General features: G+C 39.1%; 2 protein-coding genes across 14 annotated transcripts in view; one reads left to right on the plus strand and one right to left on the minus strand.

The window, feature by feature from the left end:
• The window catches only part of RAF1 (Raf-1 proto-oncogene, serine/threonine kinase), an 80,732-nt gene extending 74,287 nt beyond the window's left edge, over window positions 1-6,445 (plus strand). For all 12 annotated transcript variants that reach the window (XM_068907421.1, XM_068907427.1, XM_068907420.1 and 9 more), the window contains 3 exons: window positions 2,417-2,548; window positions 4,261-4,395; window positions 5,293-6,445. In XM_068907421.1, coding sequence (XP_068763522.1) covers window positions 2,417-2,548; window positions 4,261-4,395; window positions 5,293-5,433 — 408 coding nt within the window. In that variant the 3' untranslated portion in view covers window positions 5,434-6,445. The remainder of the gene's footprint in view (window positions 1-2,416; window positions 2,549-4,260; window positions 4,396-5,292) is intronic.
• A 2,816-nt stretch (window positions 6,446-9,261) lies between these two features.
• On the minus strand, window positions 9,262-20,299 carry MKRN2 (makorin ring finger protein 2). Of its 2 annotated transcripts, none has more exons than XM_068907430.1 (8): window positions 20,177-20,299; window positions 19,517-19,645; window positions 17,647-17,825; window positions 16,581-16,885; window positions 14,937-15,151; window positions 14,081-14,191; window positions 10,966-11,110; window positions 9,262-10,284 (listed from the first exon to the last, which is right to left on the minus strand). In XM_068907430.1, exons 1-8 carry the CDS (start codon window positions 20,200-20,202, stop codon window positions 10,141-10,143), a joined length of 1,254 nt encoding a protein of 417 aa, XP_068763531.1. In that variant the 5' UTR covers window positions 20,203-20,299; the 3' UTR covers window positions 9,262-10,140. The 2 variants fall into 2 exon arrangements, with proteins under 2 accessions (XP_068763531.1, XP_009686446.1); XM_009688151.2 differs by having other exon boundaries at window positions 19,907-20,232.
• Window positions 20,300-20,309: the final 10 nt, after the last annotated feature.

Genomic DNA, 20,309 nt, shown 5'->3' on the forward strand with positions numbered 1-20,309 from the left:
TAGTACTATGTAGATTTTTATTCCAGTGATGTAGGGCAATGAGAAGTTGAAAAATGAAGTGCTGGAGTGCTTAGTTGTCTCCAAGTAGACACCATTCACCATGTGAAACTAATGAGCCTTCCTTTAACTTCAGGAGTTATTGTAAGGATTTAGGGCAGAGGCAGGGCTGCTGGTAGAATTCCAAGGAGCTGCTCCGAGGGAAGAGAAGTTAACTTGCCTTTCCCCAAATAGGCTGGTCTCGCTGCAGAGCAGGATTTAATTGGATTATGGTGGCTTTGTGGGATTGCCTGTCTTTCACTATGTTGAGCATCACGGCCTGTTCTTCGTCTGCTCCCTGCTGGGGACTTGACAACGTCCCTTCTCGTACAGTTGCTGAACACACGTTCAGCGGCACTGGCTCATGATTGGGGAAAGGATAGGGAGTACTGCTTGGAGCAAGGGGGTGAGCGCAATTTATCTTTGGTACTGTGACATGATGCCTGATGCGCACCAAGATACTGCTTTTATGCCCACTGAGATGGCTGCAGTAAGTTCTGAGGCATCTCAAAACCCTTGCAGGTGAACATCAGTTTGCGTACAGGCATTCTTAAACTGTACTGACAAGTGGATGGAATTTTCTTTTTAGTAATGTTACTGCACAGTCCTTGCTTGAGGGGAGATTCCCAACAATTGTCTTTACAAATTAATTGCTGCCAGGATTTAAAAGCTAGTTCTCCAGTTTTCCTTCATAAAACGATCTGCAGAAAATCTATTTAATAACTTTTCAAATAGGTGACTTGAACAGAGTAATGAAAAAGTTGCCCATTATCAGGTTAAAACTCATCATCAAAATCGTGCAAAAATTTCTTACTTAATACTATGGTATTAAATATTCTTCTGAACTTTCACTTGATCCATTTTTGTTAATACTTTTTTGCAGTTTACTTAGTTTCAGCGTGTAGATTGATTACCAATATTTTCTGGCTCCCAGGTACGTTTGCAGCCTGTACTTCACTGAAGTTTAACAAAATAAAAATGACTTGCTGAATGCTAATTAATAGTACAATTTAAATCTTAGATTTTTAGCACTGATCTGGTGTTACTTAAACAATTTAAAGTGTTACTTAAAACAGTTTTCCTTTTTAATATTTACATTTCTTTTATTATGAGGCTGGCAGCCTTCATTGTTGCTTAAGTATTCATATTTTGACAAAAGTCAGGAAGTGTTCATTAAGAATACTGGGATGCTTGGCCAAGATTTGTTTGTGACATATAAAAATACACAAATAACCCAAAACAAACTTGGAAACAGTGTAAAAAAAAAAAAAAATACACCTTTCCAAAAAGTATTCAAAACTAACTTATTTATTACTATGCCTATATACATAAAACAATCTTGGAAAAAAAAAAACCCTCACATTTTTGCTTTTCACGTTGCTTTTCACTTTAATCGTTTATTGACCAACTTTGCTTGAGTTTCCATTACACAGAAAAGAGATGTCGATCCAGTTTCCCTGAAAGTTGATACAACCCTTTATGGAGGTTTTTGTTGTTCTCATAATTGTACTAGGATACTTCGATTAGAACCTTTTGAGTAATTGAGGAATGGACTTAAGGGAAAAAAAAAATCTTAGGGAATCAATTGGAAAGCTATTTTGATGGTTTACTTTTTTTTTTTTTTTTTCTCTCTCTTCAGTTTCAGGGCATAATTCTACTTTGTTTTGCAAAGATGCTAGAAATGCTAGAATGCTCCCGCATTTCTTCCCCAGTCTTCACTGTATATATTTTTTCATATTTCACTTTCATATTTCATGTAAATGTTTTCATTATTGATTTTTAGTAGAGATTAAGTAGATTAAGTCTATATTATAATTGACATATTACTTGCCTTCTCAAGGATTTTTCATGAACAAATAGACTGGACGTTGTTAAATGTTTGAAATAATACGTGAAAATTTGGGAGTACTTAAAGTTGCGTTGGAGGAAAGATCTGAGTTCTGATAACCGTGTAATGAAGTTGTAGTTGTCTAGGCAAAAACATACATATATTTTACTAGTGTGAGTGTACTCAGGGTTTATTTATTGATTAAAGTCACTATTTGCATTATGTCTGCAGCTGGACTCAGGGGTAACGTTTTGGAACTTCTTTGCTGAAGTAAGCAAGGAGCAGTGCTCTCATCAAGAAAGCATTTTTTTTTTTCCCTTTAACATCTATCCCCGTTTAAGAACTGATGGTGAGAGAATTGATCTCAGTTGTATGCAAGATGCAAGAAAAATCGGTGCATATTGCAAATGAGAATATTAATCATTTTTCCTAACTTCATTCACTAGTTTTTGGTTGAGATCCCTCTCTTTGCTTTCCATTCTACCCCTCTTGCCACTTGACTTTCCAGGTTCTGTTGATTTAGCTTTTAATTTGTTTCTTTTTCTTCTAAAGGCACCAGAAGTGATACGGATGCAGGATAGTAACCCATTTAGTTTTCAGTCAGATGTCTACTCCTATGGAATAGTATTGTATGAACTAATGACAGGAGAGTTGCCATACTCCCATATAAACAACCGAGATCAGGTAAGAAACTATTCCTCAGACTATTATTTCTGATCATAGTACATCTTGTTTTCTTCAAGAAGATGAAAACAAATGCAAACCAAGAATTGAAATTTTGTTTACAACATGCATCATATCAGCAGTAGATCTGTATGAAGGAATGTTTTACTGTAAAATCAACAGTACTAAGGGGAAAAATAATTTCTTCTTTAAAAATACCTCAAGTGCTCTGTTAATCTATTTAGGGCTTAAAGCTTTTGCTAAATCAGTAAAATCCTGCTATTTTATGTATTTGTAGTTACATGAAATTTCCCTTTTGATGTTAAGAATGTGGCTCTTAGATAAGCAAAGTTGTATTATGTGCTTTTGAATAAGTGAAAAAAACAATGACTATTGTCAGACCTTTTAGCACTGAGTGTTAGTTTGTGTGAATTACATTCTTTACTAAGTCTTATTCTTACCAAGTCAGTTAACAGACAATTATAAAGAAGCACATTAAGGATTGAAACCTCAGCTGCTCTATTTAGTTGAATGCTTTTGCCTAGCAAGTGTAGAAATAATTTTTGAAGCTTTTCTTCTGCAGGGCATGGGCTTACAGTAGATCCTTTTGATCTCTTACTTTGTTGATCCTCAGTGGGTGTTTGGTGTTTTGCTTTGTTTTTTTATATGAAGATCTAATAATGAACAGTGTGTGTGTGGGGGGGGGGGGGGGGGGGAATAATACTAGACTTCAGCCCCTAGGATGTTTTGCAGTTTGTGTTCCAAGCAGGAGAGGCCAATTCTGTTAAGTTAGTTTTTGTTATTTTATAGATTGTCTACAAATTGGGAAACTAATGTTTTAGTTCATAATATTGAAATTATATGCACGCTTTAATAATCATTACAATTGCAAAACAAGTGACACTTGCCATTCAAATAACTTTTTCTGGGAGGGACAATATTTTCTGGAGAACTACATTAAGACCTTATTTTAGCAACCTGATGGTGTTGAATTGATTCTTTCTGGAGACTTTAGACGTTGCAAGAGAAACAATGGCACAGCTAGTCCTCTTTCTTTAAAAACAAACAAACAAACAAAAAAAAGGCACTGTTTTACCAGTTTAATAGTCTTATCAGTATGGTGTAGTCAACTATTAAGGTAACTGGAAGTCTGATGAAAATCCTAAGTGATAACGCTGTTAACTTTGACTCAGAGAATGTATTTTTCCAACACAAAAAAATCACTTTGTATTCTCAAAAAAACGCAAACCAAACCAAAAAAAATCCAAATACTTATCCTAAGCAAAAAAAAAAAAAAAAAAAAACACCCTTCATGCTGCATTAGTTCTGATGACCTCCTTCAACTTGATAGCTATACATCTGTCCCCTCAAGGTATTTTACTGATGCCTGAAAATACGCTTGTGCTGACAAATTGAGCTGTCATGCCAAATTGGCTGGCAACCAGTAACTATCTGTGTTGAGGATCGTTTGTCACTATTCTGAATGCAACAGTACATTCACTTGCTGAATTTTAAAAGCCGCATAGTGTCACTTAGATTGAATCACGTGCTGTGTTATACAAAAGCAGGACCGTTCTTTCAGTTAATTTGCTTGGACAAAGCTACAAGGCCCGGCCTGTGCGCGTGCCTTTGGTGCTTATGTTTAATCACTTTGGGACACTAAAGCCCATCAACCAGTGAAACAACTTTTGCAACTCTGGTGTTTTCGCTACTTCTTTGTTCTTCTTTTTCAGATTATTTTTATGGTTGGCCGAGGGTATGCTTCTCCAGACCTCAGTAAACTGTACAAGAACTGCCCCAAAGCAATGAAGAGGCTTGTAGCAGATTGTTTGAAGAAAGTTAGGGAGGAACGACCTCTGTTTCCACAAGTAAGTGTTTTTTCACTAAGTAGCTGTATAATAGTTTCAAAGTATTTTATAAATAGCCATTAGCACATGAACCATTCCAGATGGATATAAGAGTCGCTTCAGAAAATGAAAGTAGCTGCGGGAATACAGGGCAATCTTCTTCCTATTTTTGTGTTGACTCATATGTACATCCTTCATGCATGAAACAATGTTAGACCAATACTAGAAAAATTTGCTTTCAACAACTGAACCATTTAAGAGGCAAATAACAAAAAAACCCTAATAAAAATAAAGTCTACCTTTATATCTACATTTTATTTGTGTGCAGTATTAAGGGAGACAAGTGACCATTCCTACTTGCCTTCCCCACAACTTGAAAACAAGCAAACAAAATCCATTGGGAGATCTACATTCATCTTGCAGTTTTGATTCTTTACCTTATCTTGCCGTTATGTGGATGACGGTACTTTCTTGTACTCATTAAATACCTAGAATTCAATATCAGCAGAGTTGGGGAAAAATAGCCTCTATCTGTTACAGTCAAGTATAACTTTTTTGTTCTTTAAAAGGTTCTCTCTAAATTTTGTTTTCTAAACAGTCAGCCTTTTAAGCAGAGGATGCAATTCTTTCCCTGTTACTGTCCTGGAGACTAGTATAGATGTTTGCTAATCGCTCATGCTGTAGATTAAAAGTATTCCTCCATCCTCTAAAACTAGATGAGAATCACCTTAGCAATGACGTGGCACGGTTTGGTTGTTCAGACTGGCATATTGCTGGAATATTGTTTTAAATGCCTCCAAATAGTGTACCGCTGCTCTTAAGAGATGCTTAAAGCCATAATAAACGAAGATTCAAGACTAAAAGACTTCTCAAGTAGCTGCTTCTAACAAAGCTTTTCTTCATTTTTGTTTTCCTCAGATACTGTCTTCCATTGAATTGTTGCAACATTCGTTACCCAAAATCAACCGGAGTGCTTCCGAACCATCTCTGCATCGTGCAGCCCACACAGAGGACATAAATTCTTGCACATTAACATCCACAAGACTACCTGTTTTTTAGGATCATGCTCTCCTTCCCTTGTTCTCCCCAGTAATGGGAAAGGAACAGAAGTAATGGAAGTTGCTTTTTAATGCCTCAGTGTACAGGATCAGTGCCAGCAGGATTATCTGCATCCCAGTTTTAAGAACAAGCTGCTAAGGATTTCTGCAGGATTATCCTGCAGGGATGTAGCTCCACATTGCCTTTTTCTACCATTTCTTTTACTGGGATAGAGTTAACAGACTATAATCAAGAGATCTATTACTATTTTTTTAATAGATGCACTTGAGCCTTATTTTTCCCATACATGGAAGAGATGGATGTTTCTTTGGCAGTGTTTCTGGATTGATTTGAATCTGTTGACAAATTGGTATTTTTATAGCAAGGATGGCTTGACTCTGCATTTGAGGAAAGATTATGCATTATGGTGCTCTTTGATCGCTCCACGCCATATGCCACTTTAAGTTGGGGAGTTTTGCCTGAAATGGGTATCTGCGAACAGGACTGAGGGAAGAGGAAAAAAAACTTTCTGGAAATCAGCTCCTGCCTAAGAGCTTTCATCAAGCCAATGAGATAAGTTAAAATGCTAATTCAACACACAATAGTTTTGCAATAGTTTTGCACATAGAAGAAAAACTCTTGCAAAGGAATGGAATATATTCTAAACTGTACTGCTCAGAGAAGAAAGCTAGCCAGTCTTGCTATGGTCATCTTCAGTAACTTAAGCAGCTTATTTTGGTACTATTGACTTGTTTCTTGCAGCCCAATGAGGTGTTAAGTGCGGAAAGACAGGCTTTTGTGGCTGAGAAAAGGCTAATTAACGTTATCAGTATACTTCTGCAAAATGAGCATAGTCTTCATCCCATCTGAAGCTGTCGTCAGAGAGATGCACTATCAAGAGGAAACTGAGCATATGCAGTTTTTCTTGCTGATTTGGGTTTTAATTTTGTTTTTATTGCTCCTGAGAAAATGCATTTATTGTAAGCGAACGTTCCTCTGATTATCTTATTTTAATAAAATAAATTAAATTTTAGGTTTAAGATTCAATGTCATCATCATTCAGTGCACTAACTCGTCTATATCTAGCTGTGAAAAACTCACTCAGAAAAGGACGTTCTGAGTACTTTTAAACAAGTTACTAGGTTAGATATTAGTGTCATAGTCTTACAGCAGCATCTGCTTATTCCAAGATATGTTTATTAATGTACTTTCAAGCTATTTAACTGCAGTGTTTTTGCTCTGCCTTTTATCTTCCACAAGTCAGATTTTTTTTTTAATTAGCTGGGAGTGAATGTTTTGTCATGCCTGAACTCTATAGATCACAAAAAATAGGTGGTTTAATTTGAGAACTTTTGTTTAATAGCATTCTGTTTAAGTATGTTCATTAGGGAAAGAGCGGAAGCAAGTTTCGTAGAATGGAAGTCGGGGATTTTATGTACTTCTCTGTGTATGGGGCTGTGATCCTAATACCTTGCTAAAGGCTAATAAGCGAATAGAAAAGATGCTTCTCACTTCCGTTATTTGAGTCTAGACTACTGTCTAAAATTTGTTAGGTAAAGTGGAGATGTTTGCTGGGAATTTTGCCCACTTACATCTGCAATTCTCAGCTGCCTTTAACAGTCAAAATAGTCATTTTAACTTCTTAATTTGCAACAAGAAAAAAGGAAAAAAACCACACAAAGCTGTTATGAAAGGGAAGAGAAAAACTTCAAGCAAATTAAGCCTGAAAAGCACTTAAAAAAAATTGTATCTAGACTTTGTCCTCAGAATAAACGTTAGGCCAAAGCTTAATGTAACATTAGATGAAGGACAGAATATTACCCTGAGAGTAATAATTGGGTGTGACCATAAAATTTGTGTGCTAAAAGAACTAAATTGAGGAAACTCTGTTCATATAGTTCTTTATATGATGTAATGATATTTTTTGATATTTTTAACTGCAGCCGTCTCTAAACTTCACTTATATTTCACTTTACCTTCATTTTAATAAGAAAATATTTAAAAAGGAAGAGGAGAAAAATGGAAAGCACTTTACTCTGAATTCCAGAAAGGAACCATTAACTCTTAATTTTTAAAGCAGGTGATGTATCTTTCTAAAAAGTAAGTATTTTTGATAAAAGCAAGAGGATGAATTTTGACCAATGTGATGTCAACTTAAATAGATGAAAGCTGTTAAAATGAAGAATTTAAAAGGTCCAATTTCTAAGCCTTATTGCTCTTACATTAAAACTTGTCTCTAATGTAGTCCCTCAGTAGCTTTGAAAAAACAAGTTATCTTTTCAATTTCAGACTACTGTTACCCGGTTTATGTCTCCTCAGGGTAGAGTAAATCAGAAATACCCTGTTTAGCTAGGAGGAAAAGAACATGCTCTCCAGTGGGTGCTTTACACAGACACACGTTTGTTACTGGAAATATTTATCTCTCTGGAAGCAAATGGGCAGGAACATCCTAGAGATAAGCTTCAGCAGGGAGGCTAAGTGGTGTAAGTATTTTGAGGTAGAAAGTAATGTCTAGATAACAATTCTCGAATGTTCATCTTACAGTACTGAATCTCTTGGTAGTACTTCACCTTATTCTTTCACCTTTGCAATTAGTGATGAAAAACTACACAGCAATGTCACTTACTAAAGTAACACCCTGGTTAGTGCTGCCATATGTCAATTTTAAGAAACTAAGTTGAGAAATAAGAGGTTACGGATTCTTATTGGCTAAGGACTAACTACACAATAAGTATTGTTAAGCATTAACTTTAGGGTAGATATAAGTTTAGGGGGGGGAGAAGTGATGTTTCCTAGGTCAGATGTTTATGCCAGTGACCTAGAACCTAGCTTCTGACTATCCAAGTTTGTTGTGTTTTTTTTTTTGTTTTGTTTTTTCAAAACTACTACTACTCCTTTAAATATAGTTTTCTTCACAATACAACACACTCTTGTCTCCTCAACAGTCAAGCTTTCTGAGATGCTCGAGTCTTGATGCATGCCCTATATAGACAAGCAACCTTTCCAGGTATGCAGTCTCACTCTATAGCTATCAGTTAAATTTGCCTTCTACTTGATTTTAAGACTGCATACTGAAAGGGCTTAGGAAAAAAAAAAAACAGTACTTTGCTTGTACTCAAATGTTCTAGTGCTGTATTATTCAGTAGCCATTTAAGTTTTTGTCCAGACTGAAGAAGTTTTAATTGCAAAATTAACATAAATGACTAGTAGAACTAACTTACTATATCAGCTTTCACAATCAAATTGCTTTTGCTCAAAGTCTAATTAAAAGCCAAAGCTTAAAGTGAAGCTCAAACCTTTTGCAACACAAACGTGGATTAAAGGTTTCAAACTGAAAAGCAATTCAGTAACATGGGACAGAATTTGTCTTGGAAGATATGTGCTTTAATACCTGCCCTCCTACAGCTTTGACTCTGTCCTTAATCAGAAAAAGGCAAATCAGCAGGAAGAATTGGAGCCCTACTCAGGAACTGTTACACTAGAAGGTAGCCAGCTGCTAAAAGTAGAAGTAAGACTATGACAGAGAGCACTGGAGACAGTCTGCGCAAAAGGCTATGGTGCAACCATGCTAAAAGTTATTTATGTGGGCAATATTTGAGCTTTTACCTGCGGTCTATTAATGGTGCCCGCTGGTTGTGACAGGGGATGCATGGAAATGGAGCATTATAGTAATATATTATGGTTTCAGAAAGACAGATACCGTAATACATTACAAATACATAGAGAAGGAAAAGCCTAAGCATCTACTAGGCACGCAGTTATGATAAGCATCAGTAAAAACTAATTGCTTCTCCTGTAACTGAAATAATTTATTTTGTATAGTTGCAGACCATAAGATCATTGACATAGTTGTGATTGCTTCATTTAATTTTGGTTTTCCTTCACGTTAAATACATTTGAACTAGTCAAACTGAACAAAAATTGAAGTATTACTGTTGCAATGAATATTGAAAGTTAACTTATTCCCATTCTATATTTTCAAAAATCTGATCTGTGTTGTAATTTAATTTTGCTTTATGTTGCAATTCCAGTGTTGATTCTGCTGCTCTGCCTGCATATGTTAATCAGTATAGCTGCATTTGCTTTACAACAGATGCTAAGTGACACTTCCTCTCAGTATTCACTTGATTAAGATAAAACACTTAAGATAAAACAAAGGTAGGACCCAAACTTGCACAGTCTTTGACAGCCAGGTCCCATTACTGAATTATTCACTGTAAGAATACAGTAAGCTTGCATTTTTTTTTCCTAAACTCTAGGTACTTTGAGGTATAATGTATTAGGTTTTTAAATCTGTTGTTGAAGAAAGAAAAAGCTACACTGACCATTTTTCCTAGTGGATTTTCCTAGATATACATTAGTTGACTTAAGAAGGAAAAATAACCAAGAAAAAGCCAACCCACAGCAGATTTAGCAACAGCCTTCAACAGCTTTTTAACAGCTTAAGCTTTAAAGGGGAAGACAGGAGCTCTATTTACACTACCACTCAACTTACAAGACAGCATGTTAGGCCAAAGAAAGAGAAAACCCTTGTGGGAGTAAGGGATTTTTCCATGCAATCCATTTAGTTTCTGTATAGCAACAAAAATTCTAAGATATATTTAAAAAGTTATCTGAAAGATTTACCAGAATTCCACAAGAAAACCACAGGGCACATTAATTCCATCTGTACTGTAAAAAGTAAATAGATAGCTGGATTGCTATACAAGAAAGCACCTTTAGTTCTTTTTATGGAGAAGTAGCAGAATCTTCATCAGCCCCAGAGAGGTGCATGAAAAGTTCTCCAAGTTCTGTTACTTCATCATCTGTGCTGGATGCAGTCCTACTTTCTCTGTCTTCAATAAAGTCCCAGAGGCGAACAGAATTGAAGAACTGCAATAGAAGAAAACTTAGCATGAACCACTGCTTGGCACAGTTTAAGTAAAATACCTTCCCATATCACTCTTGCTGCTTCCTTAAAAAAAAAAAAAAAAAAAAAAGTCACATCTGGAGTTAAGACTAAAAAGCTGGGTTTGCGCTAGTATTTACTGGCGCCCCCTCCCCCCCACAATATTTGCAGTTAAATTAAGTTCAAAGTGACAACCACTCTGTTTAGCTAATTTGACCTAAACTATTATTCACATTGTAACATTAATGAGCTATATTTAACTATTCTTAAAGTATTCAGCCAGCCTTAATCATTCGGAACAGTGGCCAAGCAATAGCAAATATCTGAAGTGGCTGTAATTATTTCAGCTGGTCTTACTGACTGCTGTCAGTAATTAATTTCTAGTACTAGAGCTGAAAGCTCTAACTGTGGAATTCCTTTGAAGAAAAAGTCTGCAAGTAGGAGAACTGTTTTCAAAAACAAACAAGACCCAACATTTTGCTATTAAATAAAAGGTAACTTCTCCCTTCCTTAATAAATTAAAAAAAACAAAAAACCCTTTGCCTCAGGAAACGTTGAGAGAAGTTTTCTGGACTAAGTGTTTCATATAAAGCACAGACCTAGAGAAGTACCACTTTATATTCTAAAAGTGTTTTTAATTACAGTTGACTTGACTATTCCCTTACCCGAACAGTCCCCTCAGAGCTGAGCTGTTTCCTTGGTTTTTCAGGTTCAGCTCGCCTCCCATCTGGATAAGCATGAAGGTAAAGACACTTTCCTCCAAACGGGCAAGTTCCCTTTCCTTGTTCAAAGTACTTGCAAGCTTTTTTCCTGATTTGATTAGAAGGGAGAGAGTTATGCCTTCAGGTAGTAAGAAAGTAAATACAGTTCATGCTCCTTCTGCTTAGGCGTCTCTCCACAGCTGCTTCTCTTGTCCTTAGCGATGCAAGGTACTGCTTCTGTTAACACAGAGAGTTTTGCTCTGCTATTCCCTGATAGCAGTCAAAATACATGGTAAAGCTAATTAATGTTGAACAAGGGAATACATAAGAGACTAGCACCTAACGCCTAAAAAAAAATCTTTTACTTTCCATGGTCTAAGATTGCTTAAAGAACATCATCTGCGTTGCACAGAGATGCATTTTCATCACAATAAATAAATCTGTTGCTGTTTTTCTAGCATTCCTCCCCTATACTTTCTACCCGTTCACTTTTATGAACCAGGTCCTCTCATCATCTCCCTTGGAAGTGCTGGGACAACACTCTTAATTTGTTAGTTGACATTTCCATCAGCTTTATTGTTCAACTAAGCGGTTTGGCTGTGTGACAGTTTTTATAGACGTATTCCTGATCATGCAGTGTTCTTTTATAACACTACTTTGCGGGGGGTAGGGGAGAGAGTTAGTGGATTGTTCTACAATGAAAAAGAGGACACTACAGAGAAATTGCTACTTAATTTGTAACCTGTATACACAAGTAGTGGTGAAAGCGATTCTTAAGACCTAGATAAAGTTTGTCAAATAGCAACTAAATGAACAAGAAGAAAGCAACAAAAAAAAGGAAGAGGCAGTGCAGTAGAAGCAGGACTAACTTGTCTTGGTTTAGAATAGAAGTGGTGTGTGACTCCCAGCTTTCTAGATCTCACTTTTTCTGAATAACTTCTTACTTAAACGTTCCTATCCCCTTTTTACAGATTCTACTGGAAAAAAGGAGTATTTTCATCATAATAGGAGTCATGATCAAATACAACAGAAACACTGCTGATTCTGTGAAGCATGATGCTTTATGGCTTAGCCTTCCACTTACCTGCAAGCATGTCCTAACCACAGTTAACTAACTAAGACATTCTGAGTACAAATATTTCCAGTATTCAACTTCATTACAGTCCAAGCAAATACACAGGGGAGGGGCTGGGGCTGGGGCTGGGGCTGCACAGCCCAGCCCCACAGGCAGGCTCTGGGGCCTGCAGCACAGGGAGCTGGGGCAGCAGCCGGACAAGGCAGCCGGTCCTTGGCGCTCAGGGCACCCAGAGCTGCCACACACTGCTCAGCGCTGAGCAGGGGTAGGGCACATCTGCAGGAGACGAAGATAATCCAACTAGAGAGAGATAATGGAGAACAGTGATACCACACCTGGTGAAAACAGGCGGGAAAGGTACTGTATTTCCAATATTTAGGTGAGAGAAGAAAGAATCATGGTTGCAAGAATGTCAGGAGGGCCATATTTTGTTATTTCAGGTAGCAATATTGCAAGTCTTAGCAACCCCCTTTGGAAGCAGAAGTTTTGCTTTGATCCTATTCAGTCTACAGCTTCAACAGCACAAAAGCATGTTTTTAAATGAAGTTGCATTTTTATTTTTGCTAGTTTAGTAATTGGCACTGTTGAAAAGCCTCCATTCACACTGCTGAATCAGAATGGATTTGTGCTAGGATCACCCCTGCTTTTAGCTTAAGACCCCCCCGTCATGAATATTATTAGCATTTTTTTTCATTCCATGTAATGCCACATCATCAAGTTAAACTGACTGCCAGTAGATCTATTCATAAAAAACTTAGGCACAAAAATTGTGCCCTCAACACAATACGTTATCGCACTTAAGCAAAAACCCTTTATGGATTCTAATTCTTTCTTGCATACAAGAGTTTGACAAGAACCAGAAACCCAACTTGTAACACTACCCAACACTGCTATTCTAATAAAACAAAAAAGGCTACCTTATTCAGAACATGGCTGTTTTAAAACTGCACTAAACTTTGAACACAAAAACCATTATTTTCAAGGTCCTTAATAATTAACAACAAGAGGGATGCGATACTGGAAATGAAATAAACAGTATCTGAAGACCCTCGATTTAGTGATCCATACTATTCAAATATTTTTCCTGAATGCAAGTTGAAACAAGGCTGAATTAACATTTACTTGTGTAGTAATGCTTTCAGCAATTTTTCTGCTAGGTTATAACGTGACTTTAGAAACTTCAAGCTTTCCAAGAAGCTTAAAAGCTAGTGGCAACACCTATGCACAGATTTAAGCTATGCATATTTGCTCCATAAGAGGCGCTCCAAATAGCATGCTTAAACAGTTAGCGCACATCACAGAATAAAGCCACACAACCTTTTGCGAAATAGTCATGACCTGCTCAGTTCAAGCACAAACAAAACCAAAACTACTTGTTTACCAATAAAAGGAGTGGGCAATGAAAGGAGTGGGCAATGAGAAAAGTAACGGTATTTTACTGTCTTGTGATCTAAATAGCCCTTACATATTCAAGGCAAACAAAGGTTTTCAAACCTGTTTTAAAACTATCTTGTAGCAGAACTCTCCAGTGCTCCAATAATCAGGCAGATCTTTATTAGACAATAAAGGAAATTCATTCATGTAATTTTTTTCCATTTCCAGCAGACATTACAAAAGCTCTATGAAGTATGAGCCTGTATTTCAAGAGATCAGCATAAAAATTGTATTTTCCTTCCATATTTGTTCCCTTAGTTACAGAAGGGATTTCAGACAGTAGAAAACACACAAATCCAGCTTCAGCAAGTGGACTGAAATATCTTCAACGTTTCAGAGCGTAGTAGATTAAGACAACTTCTGATCTACAACTATGACGGACCTCTGACAGAACTTTGCATGGTAATTGCAAAGTTAAATAAAAATGGTGTGCCTCTAACAGAGATTAGAGTTCTGTAGAATGGTTTATAATTGTGTAAAGAACTTTTAAGAATTACATGCATTTTGATCGATGAAGTCTTAGTGTATCTCAAGGACAATATAAACAGTACTTGTAGTTAATGAACTTACCCCATTCCCTGCTTAAATGCTTCAATCAGCTTATTTTTCTTCTCCTGGTCTTCTACCCAATATGCACTAGGAATGACAAACTCCGATATCACACGGCACTCTGGACAAGACCTAAATGGACCAAGACAACCAGGCAATTACTTTCTCAGAGGACAAAATTGCTTAATTAGCCAAAAAAAACAGCAGTTTCCTGAGTGAAAGGGAAAGGATTTTTCACACTGAAGTGTTAGGCAATGTTTCAGAGACAGGTACAGTGCATATGCACACTTTTTTTTTTTTTTTTTTAAATTAATGTTTCAGCTGAAATGATCCACTTCAGGGCAGTCTGGCTTGCACTAGCTTGCATTTGTTTCAAGATTTGAAAAAAAGTAATAGGCATTTCTTGAACAAATATGGCTAAAGAGTCCCAGGACTCAGAAATAAACCATATTAGTTAACTATTATCTGAGTACTGCAGCTCCTACTCAAAGACAAGCCAAACCCAACGAATAATGAAAAAGGAGGGTCTCTAAGACTTCTGAAATGTGATCTGACATCTACCAGCGCTGATTACTTGTTAGAAACTAGGTCATGAATCAAATATGCAACTTCTGATACCTCAAGCAGCTCAGGAAAGGTTTTAAGCACCCCTTCCCCTTCAAACTAGTTCTTTGCCTAGACGCTAAGGTCTTGCAACTTTCCAGCGCTTGGAACTGGGATTATTTTGAGCTCAGACCTTATTAATGGCCATGTTAATACTTAGAGCTACAGAATCTCTGAAGACCATATTTATTTCCAGATAAAGTCAGAGCGCACAGGTGAGTTCATCTCACTCATACAGGCCACACAGAGAACAGTCTGTTTAACATGAACTTACTTTATGATGGGATTCTCGAATTGCTTGGCACATCTCCACTGCCGGATGCAGGACAAGCAGTAGGTGTGATTACAATTGGAAAGAATCCCAAACCTCCTCTCAGAAGCTGACGGCTTTTCATACACCACTTCCATGCAGATGCTGCACATTTTGTCCTGACTTGCCTGAAAGGCAAAGGCCTTCTCCATCTCATGCTCAAATGCTGCCATACACATCTGTCAGAGAGACATATTTGGTTATTGTGGTCCATATATCAGCCTGTTCCTTGTAAAACAAAGCATCTATGAAAGGGATGTATTAAAGGAAAAACAGAGCACATCAAGAATATCATTCTTACCCTTTATCATAATAAAATGTAAGAACATTAAGCCTGATCATATATTCCAGTTCTCCAACAGCTTCTCCTCACCTTCAGAAAGATCAGAAATAAGGCTGCCTGAATGCCCTTGTTTTGCACCCTTCCTGCATCTCTGTCATAAAACAGTAATTACACACAAGATGCTTCATCTACCCCCAGGACCTATCTAATTCACAATCCAGAATTAGACAGATTGCCAAATTCAAGATGCTACTCTGTTTAGCGTAAGGCTGCACTCCTCATCCACCAGATATCACACGAACTTTATCCTAAATAAGGGATTACAGTCTCTTGTTATTGGCTTTCCAAGAGCATTGACAGTATCCAAGTAGTGACAATCAATAATCAATTTACTTGCGCAGCATTGTAAGGTGAGCTGGTGGCGATAATTGCATAGTTTTAACTCTCGCTTTTCAACATTCTCAGGACTTGACAAATAACATAAATTTAACAGACTTAAGAAAAGAAGGACACAAAATAATTCCACGTTAACAGCACCAGCATTCCAGAGGCTGACTAACAGACAGCAACGGTGACAGGATACCGTGCCGAGTATCAACAAGCCCCTGGGGGAAGCGAGCACTCCTACCCCTGCATGTGCTGCGAGCAAATGCTGACAGCGTAAGAGCCGAGGTTTGGGCCCCTTGAATTCTACTCTAGGCTCTGGAGAGCTTTACCATTTACCGCTAAAACTTCTGGTCTTTTCCTCCTCTGCCTCAAAAACTCTTGTTCCTTCTCAGCCCTTACCCAAATCTGGCAGACAAAAAGAGAAAAGACCAGACTCTTGAGCCCATCTTTACCCAACTAATTCCTCAACCAGCCTTCCTGCCTCAAATTGAGCTCCAAAATCTTTGTCCTCTGTTCAGTTTGTTTATGCTGCCCTGAAAAGCAGCCACATCAAGCTGCGACATCTGAAGAGGTGAGTCCGGAGACCGGCAGGATGACCTAGCTGAAAGCACCAGCTCTCTAGAATTCCTCCTCCCTCTGCTATACATAACATAGTGTTGAGACATCTGATATAGCTACAAAAGATGTTTTCTAGACAGTTTTAGGTGTTTTGGGGGAAGATCGGAGGCAAGTTTCCCATTAAGATGAAAGGGAGAAAAATAAGTTGCTGTGAAAGGCTATCTGCATCATTGCTACCCACGAGTGTAAGTCCTAGATGCTTGAGCAGGCCTCTCTCAGAATCATTTTATACCTCGACAAACAAAAAAAGCCCTTTGGAACAACAGGCTGCTCTGCAGAACACATCTTCGGATTTCAGAGCAAGCAAACCAAAATATTACCATCTCATGAGCCTTCCTCTGTTCTTGGTCAAAAGGATGAAGTACTTGCAATCCACATATTTCACACACGTCTCCATGGAGGTAAAGGCAGCGATCTCCAAAGTGGCATGCTCCTGCTGCAGCGTAAGGGCATAACTGCTCTCCATCAACACAGGAACTTCCAGCTACTGGATCTTCCAGTCCACTGCAAATAGCTTCCAAATACGAATGGGGTTTCATTTCCAGATTATCATTTTTGTCGCTGCAACATACCACATCACTTGTGGCACTGGGTTTCTGCTTTTCTTCATTCAAACCACACAGATCTTAAGAAATAGAAACATAACATGAACCATTCAAGGCACAGCACAAAACTCACATATGGAGCTCCACATACTTTCTTTTCAATGATTGACAGTTCAAAAAAAAAAAAAAGTTTTCTTTAGAAGGAAATTTTCTCATCTCAAAGCCCCTTTTGCTCACAAAGCGCAATAACTTTTTCCATCAAACTACCTGCTGCAAAGCCTGATTTTAAGGTCTTTTTAGCTATCTTCTGCTTACAAATAGGACAAAAATCCTCCAAATTCACATGTGGGCAACTGACACGTAGAGTGCGATAGGAAGAACAGGGTGGGGAAATCGTGTAGGCGTGCCAGTGACCGGGGGGGGGGGGGGGGGAGGTGGCTCCCCTGTCCTCAGGCATCAGGCACGGAAGGATGTCTCTGTGCTTGTGCTAGTTCAGTCCCCCAACCTGACAATACCCTGGTATAAAGCAGTCAAGTTTCTCACCATTTCAAAAGCCCTCATGTTGAGAACAAAACGCACAAAAAGATCTGAGGGGCAGGGAATCTTGAAGAAAAAAAATCTTTCAGGGAACACCAGGTTAAAAACCAGCCAGTTAAAACTGATATGATTACAAGCTACTGACAGGCATGGGTCTTTCGAGAAAAGGGATCTCATGAAGCAGGAAGGCATACTACACCACTCTCTAGCTGTCAGTGAAATATAATTAATTAGAGGTGTAAAACTAGCTAACTTCTATCAAAGATGAGAGGAAAGCATTGAGGAACGTCAGCAAGGTACTCACTTCTGTCCCTGAGCACTAACGTCTTCTTTTCCCGTTTGCCAGTCTCATGCAGTTTGCTCTTGATTACTGGTGCGCTCTGCTCTGGGGGGTGGCGAGGATTGTGCAGGGCTGATGATGAAAGGGGAGGCGGCACAGGACCCGCTGCACCCCCCGACGCAGGAAGTCTGGTGTGATCATATCTACAGAAGGGAAAAGCCAGAATAAACGCTACAAAGACTAAACTCAGGGAATAGTGGAAATGGAAAGGTCCCCTGATGAACACCTTCGCCTTTATTTAACATAAATCAAACTGAATAGCTGTCTTAAAAAAAGGGTTATTTTGACAAGAAGTTGACCTAACAACAGTCAGCTCGGTCCCTTTCAAAGCCAGGCCACTGGGTTTCTCAGTGTCTCTGAAACACCTACGAAAATGTACGCCTCTGAAAGCACACCTATATTTTCTTCTCCGGAGACGTGCAGCATGGCATGGCTGAAAGAACATTATTCATGTGCATATTAAATTAGATCTTCGTCATTCCCTCACACAAACAGGTTTGCTGACATTTCTCAAAAAAGCGACATCAAAACGCTATGCAGTAATGAGTGACGTTTTATGATCGCTCATGTTCCCCTCACAAGCAGTAACACAAACTTTATGCCCTCGCACCACAGGCAGAAGATGCACTATTTGAACACGGGCTAGGAAAGGACTCGGAATATCCAGTAAAGCTCTGGAAATATACTCCAGCAATAGAACAGAAGCAATTAGTGCAATAAAAAGGCTGGTACAGTAAAGCCACGGACATACCTGAATCCTAGAATATTTTTGAAGGGAAGGAGAGAATTCTCCCTGTTTGTTTCTAGCCCTGTACGTAGCACCTGCAAGTTTGCCATACACACGAACAGCTTGCGTGCATCAAGTGCCCTGAACACCAACAAGGCAACTGGAGTAAAACCAACACGCTCTGCAGCTGTCATTATTTCCCAGTCAGCATACAACGTGGTCCTGATGAATAATAAACTACAAATTCAGTTTGAGCAACTAAAGACACTTATAGAATACACTAACATTCAATCTCCCAATCCAAAAGCAAATACAACTAAGCCATTGCAAACACAACGATGCTGTGAGATCTCCCGTTCTTCTCAGGTGAACGTACAAAGCTTTCTTACCTGTGACCAGAATTTTTCCATGAAGGAGTCATGAGTTGCCCTGTGGCACATCTCTCATGGGATGTAACAACGTTTACTAACATCTAATATTTACTAGAGTATTTCCCAAAGAATTTTACCAAGAAGGCTTTAGGAAAGGGTGTGGCACGTCTTCCACTTTCCCACAGAACCTGACAGAGGGTGAATAAAATCACTTTGCTCTAACACAGAACTGACAGTCCTCCACATTCTGCATTAGGATCTGAAAGAACAAGGCTCCAACCTACATCACATGAACTGAGTAAAGCACTTCTGAAACACTGTCCGCTTCCATCCAACTCAGCAATATGAAAAATAAACAATTCCAGTAGATACTACTTTGTGCAATGGTACACATCAAAGGTTGTTTTTAGCAGTTCTTAATAATTTAACAGTTCTTAAAATACTACTAAGAACTGGGTGAAAATACACTTGAAACCTGAAATTTAATTTCTACAGAGTAAGATAACTGCTAAAGCTAAAACGGAGCCAGACAGTATTGCATTCGTAAGCTGGTTTTGGCAGAGGAAAAAAACCACCTCATTATTTAATATATTATTTCATTCCTTTTGTCATTTTAGAAGTCTCATCCTTTCTTGATCTTCCATTCACTGGAGTCTAAGGCCTACTGCACATGATTATTATTTCTGGTTCTGAAAAGCTCAACACCCCCCCCCCCCCCCAAAACTATGGTCTTTACCTGCACCGAGTTCCATAGGCACACTGTCCCTTCTGGTAATATTTGCAAATAGTAGACGGCTTGCTTGTAGATAAGTCATGCGAAAACAGACACTTATTTCCCTCCCGACATACTCCTTGCATATAATACCTGAGAGAAAAGTAATTATGGTCATAGACACCTGTTTTGTAAAAATCAGCATAGCAGTGGTTTACTTCCCAGAAGAAACTTCAGCTAACATTTCCAGCTCAAACCTGATCTTTGGCCTTTCTCCAAAGGAGAATCCTCTGTTAGGAAACGATGCATAAAAAAGCTACAAAGCTCTCTACGCCTCCCCCCTCCCTCCAAACAGCCCGAGACAACACAGACACCACCTCCCCTCGTCCCTCACAGACGCACTTGGCCAATTACCAAGTTTTTGACCGGTGTCGCTGAGCTGGGGGGAATCCGGGAAAAGAGAAGCGCTCCCGCCGCCGGGCCGGGCCGGGCCGAGGGGAAGCGCCAAGGCTCGGGGGGGGTGGGACGCCTTGTCGCCACCGTGGGCCGAAGGCCCCGAGCGGCTCCGCTGTCCCGAGGGGCCGGGGCTAAGCCGGGGCTGGGACAAGGCCAGGCCAGGCCGAACCGAACCGAGCCGGGCCGGGCCGAGCCGGGCCGGGCCGGGCTGGGCCGGGCCGCGCTCACCTGCAGGTCACCTCCTTCGTGCTCATCTTGGCCGCCGCCCCGCCGGCGCCGCCGCCCGGCCGGCTCCGCGCGGCGCGCGCTCTTGGTTCCGCTCAGCCTCGGGAGAGCGCGAGGCGGGGCCGGGCCGGGGCCG

The sequence above is a fragment of the Struthio camelus genome, chromosome 14 (genome assembly GCF_040807025.1).
Source record: "Struthio camelus isolate bStrCam1 chromosome 14, bStrCam1.hap1, whole genome shotgun sequence".
In the NCBI taxonomy this organism is placed as follows: domain Eukaryota; kingdom Metazoa; phylum Chordata; class Aves; order Struthioniformes; family Struthionidae; genus Struthio; species Struthio camelus.